Genomic DNA, 10318 nt, shown 5'->3' with positions numbered 1-10318 from the left:
ATTATTATCATATGTTAAAGAATGGTTGCGAAATTGAATTACAAAGCTTTTGACATTCAGCTTTTTTTTAAAAAGAAATTTTTAGATTTTCTTCAGATAGAGTTGAAACATATTTCAACTGCTTTGAATTTAGAAAGTGAAAAAATATATCGAGATCTGAAAGTTAAAAGGATATCATGTCTTTCAAATGTATTAAGTTATTTTGACAAAGGTAGACCAAGATAATGATGTTATATTATATGTATCAATGTGTCTTTGGTATGAAAATATGCGTATAATTTTCTAGAATTTTTGAATTTTTGAGTATTGGAATATAAGATGCATCAAGGCAATTAAATATTGTAAAATTAAATTGTGTAAAATCGTGACTTCTTATTGCATTTTTTAAGAGTATGGCTTTCGTTGCTAGGCTACCACTAACACAACATGTTCGATTTTAGGTGGAACGACCACAACAACCACTCAAAAGACGAGTCTATCTAAAACATCTACGCCAATGGGAATGTCCTACAGCAAAAAACCAGCAGGTTAGTAAGAGTTATTGCCCTTGATTTATAACATTGCCTGATATTGAGTTTACTAGATCAGTTAGCATGCCTTGATGTAGATTTTTCATATCAAATTAATTCATTGTTAAAAAATTTGTCGATCACAATTTCTGTTGATCTTGTCACCAGCGCTGACAGAAGGACCCAAATACAAAACATTTTTGGAAGCAGAATATGATTGCATAAGAAATTTTCCACTCTTCATTCTTTTTGTATGAAAATTTACCAATAATTTATCTGAAATTTCCTTTAAAAAATATTGTTGCCTGAAAACACATCTTGCTCATCAAATTAGGTTCACTTTTGATGGAATTTAAACACAAGTTTTAAAAGCTTGATCCCTTGATTCTTGATTGGTCACTCACTGAAATTAAGGTTTGATCAGCTCCAATATATTCTTGGTGAAGATTTTATAAATTAACCCTAAACCGAAAAAACTGTTACTTGTAATTTTTCATTCATTCATTCATTTCATCTAGATTTAATTCATTTGCATGGTGTTATTCTACTTTTGTTTTATTGATTGAGTTTTGTGTTGTGTGTTTTCATTGGCTTATAGACAACACTGCTGCAGATTTAACCAATAAGATTTTACGTAACTGTGGATATGGCACAAGTGGTCAGATTACTGTGAAAACGGAATCGTGGAATAGTAAAGATGGTTTAGTGGAAAAATCACAGAAGACAGAATCGTGGGGAGGTAGAGTAGATCATCTACATAGAAAATCTTAATATTGTTGTAGTTTGTTTTAAGATTAGAAATGGGATTTAGACAACCATTATTTCTCAAGTGTTGTAATCATATTCATTGATCAAGTGAGGTGTGGTAGAATCTTGCCATCGCAGGAATTTTTCTGAAGATGACACACAAAATAAGAACAAGCTTCTGACAAATTTCTGGCTGGCTGATATTTGTATAAGATAAAGTTTCTCCAACTGTCCATATATGGTTCAATTTGAGCAAATGACCCTTTTTGCAATCTACTATTAGCACATCAAAATTTGAATTGATTAGTTAAAGAAAGAATTAATGATCTAAATTGAACTCTGAAAGATACAAAGATATCAGTATTTATGTTATCATGACACTAGGCTACTCATTGACACTTTGAATAGAGCCCATGTGAACCTTAACATAATTAATCATATCGAATCAAACATCAAAGGTTGCACCTTGTTATTGCATGTAAAGAATCATCATTATTAACCTTTGCATGATTACATAGCAAGATAAGTGTTAGTATAAGTGTTAAGTGTATTTTAACTTAAAATTGCTGTTTTAAAAGTGTTAACATTTTGAAATGGTTGTAAAAAGACATGAAAAATTGACGAGAGACCGAAAAGCTTCATAATGTATTGTGAACTGTAGTCTTTAAAATTAAGCAAACAAATTTGATCACCACAGACCCTTTGAAAATTTACTGGGTATTTTTTGCTTATTGACAACCAAACATATATCTCTAGAAGGAATAATAGTGAAGTATAAGATGAATAATATCATTCAATATTGAATTTTTCCCTATTTTTCAGGTGGGGCTAAAGGTGCCATGAATGCATTCAAACAGATGGATAAATCAGCAAATCCAGCCGGGGCTAAGGGAGCACCAAAGTATGTATTTTTATCTGTAATTAGACACATTTATACTGTAGCAGAGATATTTATACACATCAAAACAATAATATGGATGTTTCACAAATAGTAGTGTAGAAACCAAAAGATAAAGTTGATTGTTTGTATTAATTAATGTTCTGAAATGTCCTCTAAGGTGTTTAAATATTTTTGCTCCAGTAAATTAAATAGATTGAAATCTCAGTACTCTAAAAGTATATCAAACTGTTTTAAGAAAAAACTAAATAAGACGGTCTTACACAGATATTACACCTTTAATAATCACAAAATAGATATCATATCTTTCTCTTTACAAAACAATATGATACAAAATTGAAAACAAATTCAAAGTTATGTTATAAAGTACTGGGATTTTTTGAATAATTTAAGAATAATCCAGGGGTATAGGCTGTTGGTTGTGTAAAAAAGGGTACCTCCTGACAGTAGATATTGAGGTTCTCCTCTCCAAACATTTTCCTAAATTTCAATATATATACAAAGACTTGTCTCAAAAAAAAAATGGAAATGAACATGTCACAGAAGCTTTGAAAAGGATTTGATTGGAGGAATATAATATAATCCAGTACTTCAGATGTGTAACAATTTATTCAGATCATAGATGGCAAGTAGAGTTACTTGCAGATAAGAACAAGAAAAGAAATATCCAAATTTGTATTTTAATCAAATTACCTTTTTTTCTCTTGATTTCAAAATTCTGGCTACTTCAAAATTAATTACCATGTTCTCAGAATATTTTAACTAAACATGTCCTTAATTTCCAAAGACGCTACCCCCCAGGATCAGGATTATAGTCATTGATAATTTATGTATGTTTTTTTATTTAATTTTTTTTCCCGATTTTCAGCTTTTCCAATAGGTACTGTTATTGTTTTAATCAGAATAACTTGACTAATATTTTTTTAGAAATTGAAGTTTTTAGGTTTAGAATATTAACAGAATTAGATGATGGAAATTTTTAGAAAGTTATGTTTCATTTTTGGAGGTTTTCAATACCTCCATTGATACCTTGAAGCTTCTATAAACCCCAATATGAAATAACAATGAGTTTTATCAATTGTATCTATAATAGGATGTAAAACTCCCTTTCAAAACTGCTAAGTGTTTTTCTCAATGAAAGTTGAAATCGATAAAGAAATATTATTGAAAAAAAAAAACATTTCTATTTGAAATCATTCTTATCATGTACGAAAAAAACGAATGTAAAATCACAATTTTTTTTTTAGATTTTATTAGATTTCTAGATTTTTTTAGATTAAAATTTGTTTTTTAATTCTTTTAGACATTTAATTTTGTTTCTCCCCATTTTATATTTTTTGAAAAAATCAAATTTTAATTGAATTAATTTGATCTTTGTATGAACAAGTATTTAACAAGTCAAAATTGATATATTGATATATATTGCAAAGAAAAAACCCAAAAAGATAGACATGAAATGAGTTGTTCAACAATATTCAAGAAATGGTCCACCCCTAAAAAATTTGAAAATATAATTTGAAACAGAGGCTAGCTTAAATTATAAATTAGAGCTGTTTCAATTATAACAATTGAATTCATTTTCTTCTATTACGTTTCTTGTTTTTAAGAATTATATTTGCATGTTTTATTTTTTCCCACAGTGCTCTAGCAACTGTTACTATGGCGAAGAAAGCTGTACGCAACATGCAGCGTAACGCCGTGGAAATTAAAGAAGAACTGAAAGAATTCGTTAAAACAAATACAACAGAATATGAGGTAGTTTTAATGACAGAATTAGGAAATATTCAACATTTTTCAATTTTAAGACTATGAGTCTGGTTTTCATTTGATAGATTTTGTAATTTGGCAATTTTGATGGGAAATCTGCGAATAATTTTTTGATTCTACAGAATAGTTTGTTTAGTCAGTTGTTTAAAGTTTCCTGTCTCTTTTGATTAGAAAAAACTAAATTTTCTATTATGAATGGCAAATTTTAGCAATGATATGATTTTGGCAATGATATGATTTTGGCAATGAAATGATTTTGGCAATGATATGATTTTGGCAATGATAGAAACATTTTTGAATTTGGCTGGTAGCCTTTAGGAAATAAATTGCTGAAATGAAAGCCTGGGTACCTGGGTCATATTTCGTCATTATTCCAGTCAACCCAATAGTAATTTGATAATTAAGTATCAAGAGGTTTGATCAAGGACCAGTTAGTATAGACTCTCGAGAAGCTTAGTTATTATCCTTATAATTTGATTGTGTATTACTCTTTTTTTATCAATTCTCTGAGTAAGGTTACGGTTTATTTAGTTTAGATTTATGTGAAGCGGCCCTAGCCAGACTTAATTGTTCAGAGGGCCAAGTAATATATCTGGAGGAGCAATGATGGATGGTGTTTAGTTGCAGTAATGGAATTGTTCTGAATTGTCTCCCCTTGTTCTCCCTTGTCCTACTGTAGCTACAGGGCCCGTAGGTAAATTATCGGTTTCATTTCACTGGTTATTTCTGTCTTTCTTCTGTCCTACTTTCTTTCAGATCTTATTTCTAAACTAACTTTTTATTCTACCAATCTATCTCATCAAGATTCAAATATTATACTTGTTATACCTTCTGAGATTAAAAATAAAACCATTATCCAAATTTTCTAGGAGGCCTCGAGCATTAGATTAATATGTCCTTATTTTATTTTGTAGGCTATCTTTTTTTTCTTTTTTTTTTGTAAGCTATCTACATCAATGGTAGTTGTACACTTTTGAAAGTTGTTTTTTCTTTTTTTCAGAATTGATCTCTTATTTTAATATCTTCTTTCTTCAGGGTGTTTTCATAACAGATCTCATAAAGATGCTGAATATTTCTGGACAATTTAGATCAATGTTCAGTGTACAGTTTTTGTCTTAACTGTTTTAAATAGGCTACATTCCAATGAAGGCCATGATGCATTTCATCATATGTTTAAACCGCTAGTGGCCATTTTGATTTTTGAAATCCCAATACCAATTCCAATCTTGTTAATTTTTGTTAAAAGGATGACACGTAGTCCAAGTGCTATAAAACAGATGCTGTTGGAATGGACTAAAGCCATGACTAGTGAATATGAGGTAACCAAGATGGTGGTGTTTGGTTACTTTTACTATGGTTATTGGTTGCATGTTGCTATGACAGATTGCAAATATTGAGTTATTTCCCTTGTAAAAAATTTTTGTTTGAAAAATTGAATAAGGCTAACTTGCTAGAAATTTGATCATCATATACCTTTAGAAGTGTTTTAACACCGATTTTGAGAAATACAATCCAATGGAAAGAACTCAGTATTGCATCTGCTATTTGGTGAGCAGGAGATCACTATATATTAAGTTTTGTGGCAGACGTCAGAATTGATGTTTTCAGCATGTTTTAATTGCTTTAATTATTGTTAAATAGTGTTAATTATTTAAGGTCATAATCTATGTCTAATACAGGGGTTTTGAACCTTTTCTTTCTATTACCCCTTTCAGGAACCTTGATCAATTGCATTACCCCCTTCCTCCTAAAAATCCTTACTATTTCGTGATTTTCTTGTTCATGTTGGAGAAAATTGTCTTGTGTTATGTTATGAGGTTTAACAAAGATCTCACTAGGTTTGGTGGAGCCAGTAGGTCAGGGATAGTTTAGCATCTCCAGTTTTAATACACCAAGGTTAAATATGTAGGCCTATTAGCCTCCTCTAGTCTGTACACTTATCTTGAATAAAATTTAGCCTCCCCATGGTCTTAATGGCTCCGTCACACCTGGATCTCAGCGCACAAATTCAAATTTGTATTTAAAGGTATACTACTTCCAAAAAATTTAAATTTTATAACTTGGACAAAAAGAGTTTTTGTTTGTCAGTGGACTAACCTGGTGTAGTAACTTAACAACAGAATCCCTCTATAATCAAATAAATCCATAAAATTATGTAATTAAATTAAGTTATTTTGAAACATGCTAAAAAGTTTGATGGATATATTATGTTATACAGAGATTCTATTCTGTAGTCATGACATCTGGTAAGTCCAACTGATGTATATATACACTTATTGACCAAGCTTGAGACTTTAAATTTTATTTCCATTCTAAGAAGTAGTATAGTTTTAAGATAGCACATTTGTGAACATTTTTTCTTCAGCCATCGGAAGGTTTTCATTCATCTTCTGTGAAAATATTTTTATTTCTTTCTGCAGCTTTTGATGTTGTTCGATATACATATATAATATTTGCCATGTATTTGTTTCTTTTATATCTCATGTTTGCATTTTCTGTGTTCAAATTGTCAATATTTTACACCATATAATCATTTCAGCTCGTTTTTGGATTTTAAACTTTTAATTATTTTTAGATGACCTAGTTAACTTAACTCTTGGTAACCATCTCAAATTTTCAAGACACCCGATTCCAAAATTATCCAAAAAGCTGTGTGGGATGGGGGAAGGGTTGTCACTTTTCTATTTAAATCATATAATATTTCATCAAAACTCATAATATCACTTATTTACAAAACATTTAACTGTAGACATTGTTAGTGTTCCTGTCATCTGATTGGTCAATCCCTAAAGTGGATTTCAAAACTTAGTTGTTAAACTATCCAATCAGATTACAGTATTTAATATATATAATAAAATATCATTTAATTGTGTACAAACCATACTTAATATTTAATTTCATTTCCAGATGGCAGATTGATGACTTCATTCTATAATTTTAATAATGTATATAACTTGAAATATAACTCTGACTAACTTCATGATTGGATCAAACCTTTTTTGTATCTTATTTCGAAATCTTTTGATAAAATTTTGAAAGTGTTGACCAACTTTATTATGAAAAAAATTAAAGTAAATTTAGACCAAATGTAAATGACGGATAAAGAAAAAATATATAAAAAATTCGACCAAACTTCCGTTTGGCTAATTAAAAATAAAAACGTAACAAAGTTTGGTCTTATATTAAGAAGACTCACTCATGATGGAATTAATCTTGCTGCACTAAACAAGTACTCATTATAAAATGATTTGATCCAATCATATTTCTATAATAGTAACAATCATATACTCACTTTCACCCTCTCTCTCTTCCGTCACTAGCGCTGGTGGTGGTTTGAAAGCTAATATCTCACGTAGTCCAAGCACCATTAAAGCCACCATGTTAGAATGGGCCAAGGCTATGACCAGGGAATATGAGGTATATTGCATGCTGGGAAATTCATTTTGACCAATCATAGATCATTAACTTATCATAGATCAGTCTGCATGTGCTTTGCCTTTTAAGGTCGCAGTTCAGTACGCATGTGCATTACTTAATTAGGTCAACAACTTACAGTTGGCATGTACATCATCTGCAGTAAAATTCATATATATATTACTAACACTCATTGAACTGCATGCTCAGTTGTTATTCAGTGATGTTGCACTTTCAAATCTTGCAAGAAAACAAACGTCTTTTTTCCTTACTTTCTGCATGCGATATTTGTGTGAATATATTTATTAGTGATATACAAATCTTTTTAGCTATAAAGTCAAAGTGTGATAAGATATTATGAAGTTAAATTAGTTAGTTATTGTAGTGTTTTGTGTTGGTGGCATGCTTATTATTTGTGTATTGTTGTGGATTGTAGATTTATCTTGTTGGTTATGGTTGTTTTGAGTCGTATTGTGTGATTATTAACACCGTTGCTATCTGCTATTATTGTGAAAGTGAAGCTGCAAGAATTTTCTAAATTTAAAGTAACCTTAGTGTCACTGAGGTCTTTTTAGATTTCAATTTTTACATTTAAGAAAATTGGAATTGCAAAATGAAAACATATTCTCAAATTGCCAAGAATTGTTGAAAAACGGTATTATTGTGCAAAACCTGTGCAATCTTATATATTTGATATTATTCCAAAGCTCAAAAAGAGACATTATGTAGGGCTTTTCCCACCTTCATTTACCAGAAAGCATACAGAGCAGCAAGATACAAAGCATTTGATGTCTTCAGCCCAATAGGAAACAATAAAGGATGGAGCAAAACACCCTTTTATTGGCCTAGTAAGGCACACAAGAGCTTAGAACAAAACTCTGTTTCATTAGCCCAATAAGGTACACAAAAGCTTGGAGGAAAATTCTGTTTCAATAGCCCAATAAGGTCTTTGTCCAGCACTATTATAAGGGCCAGAGGATTTGAAAAATTCTCTTGCATTCATTACATTTCAACTTCTTCATGTTTTCATAAATATTTTCGATTTGTAGAACGTTGAGGTTACCAATTTCTCTAGTTCCTGGAACAATGGAATGGCTTTTTGTGCTTTGATTCATCATTTCTATCCTGACTCCTTTGATTTCTCCAAGCTGGATCCCAAACAACGCCGTGCTAATTTTAATCTAGCTTTTGACAAGGCTGAGTAAGTGGAATTTATATTATATATTTATATTATATGATAATGTGTATTTTGTAACAAAATGGTGGACATTGCATGGACATTCAAGCTATATTTTTATCTTTCCACATTTGATTAGGCCTAGGGGTCTTATTCTCAAAAACTTAACAAAGATAAAATATAGATTATAACAAATATCTTTTTTTTTTTTCACCACTGACATTACATTTAATTTTTGATTAATGGCTTTTATGTTTTGGTTTAATTATTTCAAAGATTTTTTTATTTCTAATTTTAGAGAGTTGGCTGATATTGCTCCGTTATTGGACGTCGAAGATATGGTGAAGATGAAAAATCCTGATTGGAAATGTGTCTTTACGTATGTTCAGAGTTTTTACCGAAAACTTCGAGATCATGAACGCAACAAAGCAGCTCCAGCCAAACTCCCTCCTACTGCAGAACAATGATGAGTTTTCACTCACTGATACATGTATTTTCAAAAGACATTTTCGTTGCCATAGAAACCAATCAAGAGATTTTTTGGACATAATGATATTATGGTGCTTATTTATTTATTTTCATCACCAAATGTATACATTGTTTTTGTTTGGTAATCATTGGTCACCAAAATTGAAATTTTATTTTGGTTACCAATGGTTACTAGGATTTTATAATTGTTTTGGTTACCAATGGTTACTAGAATTTTATTATTGTTTTGGTTACCAATGGATACCAGAATTTTATATTTCTTTTGGTTACTGATGGTTACTATTATTATATAATTGACTTTGTTACCAATGGTTACTATTATTATATAACTGTTTTGGTTACCAATGGTTACCAAACATAATAAAGACGTTTTTGTGTTTGTTATATAAATTAGAAGACATTTAGAGAGTGTTTAGTTTTAAGAATTCCTAAAAAAAAAAAAAGAGTGAAGTTTTTTTAATATGTGTTTTTACGAATACTGCCAAAAATTTTCACTTGAGGGCATTTATCTGAGGAAGATACAAAAGTTTGCTGGTCTTTTCTGGACGTGAAAAAATGGCTTTTTTAAGGGTAGAATAAAACAAACAAGAAATGTTTTATAAAATATGATGCAAATTAGAAAAACAAAACAAAAACATAAACGTAAGTCTGGAAAAACGATCTGAAAAAAGGGCAAGCTCCAAAATAATGATTTAAACTCCTATTTCTTCTCACAGACATCCCTTACTAACTTTTAAAATTTAATTTTTACTGTCAACGTCTTTCTATAATTTTGTTTATATTTTCTATTTTTTATTTACCCCACGATTATTTTTACATTTCTAGGACTTTTTTTTTTTTTTTTAGAGAAACTTAGTTTTTTTGTAAATATTAGTAGATTTTATGCCCCTAGCCAAAGAATATTTTAAAATTTATACCTTTTTGCATTTGTACCTCATTTTTAAGATCTAGTGTCGAAATAGAATCTGTCATTGTTGCCAGATTAAATGTTATAAAAAATATATTTCTAAAGCTTGATGCCCCTATTCTTGAAAATGAACTTTTCTTCTGTCATATACAAATATTTGTGCTCATTCATTTATCATATTTTACATCTACTTAATTTTGAGGTAGTTCAAGTGGTAATGAATGCACACAAGATATTGCTTTTATAAGTGCCACTTATTCTACCTCAAAACAAAGTAGACTCTTCCTGTTTATTTTGGATGTGCATATCTCAGTTATACTATAGTACGGTGAGATTGAAAATGTTCATGTAAGGAATAGTTCAATATAGAGGAAGGGTGTCTAACTTGTTACTTATATGGCAGTGTTTGG

General features: G+C 30.1%; 1 protein-coding gene across 1 annotated transcript; it reads left to right on the top strand.

Moving 5' to 3' along the window:
* Positions 1-2095: 2095 nt before the first annotated feature.
* On the top strand, positions 2096-8979 carry LOTGIDRAFT_103055 (hypothetical protein; the record flags this gene model as incomplete). Its single annotated transcript, XM_009045376.1, has 4 exons — positions 2096-2157; positions 5168-5240; positions 8385-8536; positions 8811-8979. The coding sequence occupies 4 exons, from the start codon at positions 2096-2098 to the stop codon at positions 8977-8979; spliced, it is 456 nt and encodes a 151-aa protein (XP_009043624.1).
* Between the last annotated feature and the right edge of the window lie 1339 nt (positions 8980-10318).

The sequence above is a fragment of the Lottia gigantea genome, assembly GCF_000327385.1.
Source record: "Lottia gigantea unplaced genomic scaffold LOTGIsca_1, whole genome shotgun sequence".
NCBI classification, from domain to species: Eukaryota; Metazoa; Mollusca; class Gastropoda; family Lottiidae; genus Lottia; species Lottia gigantea.
The sequence above is the reverse complement of the archived record's forward strand: the minus strand, read 5'-3'. Positions and strand labels throughout refer to the sequence as shown.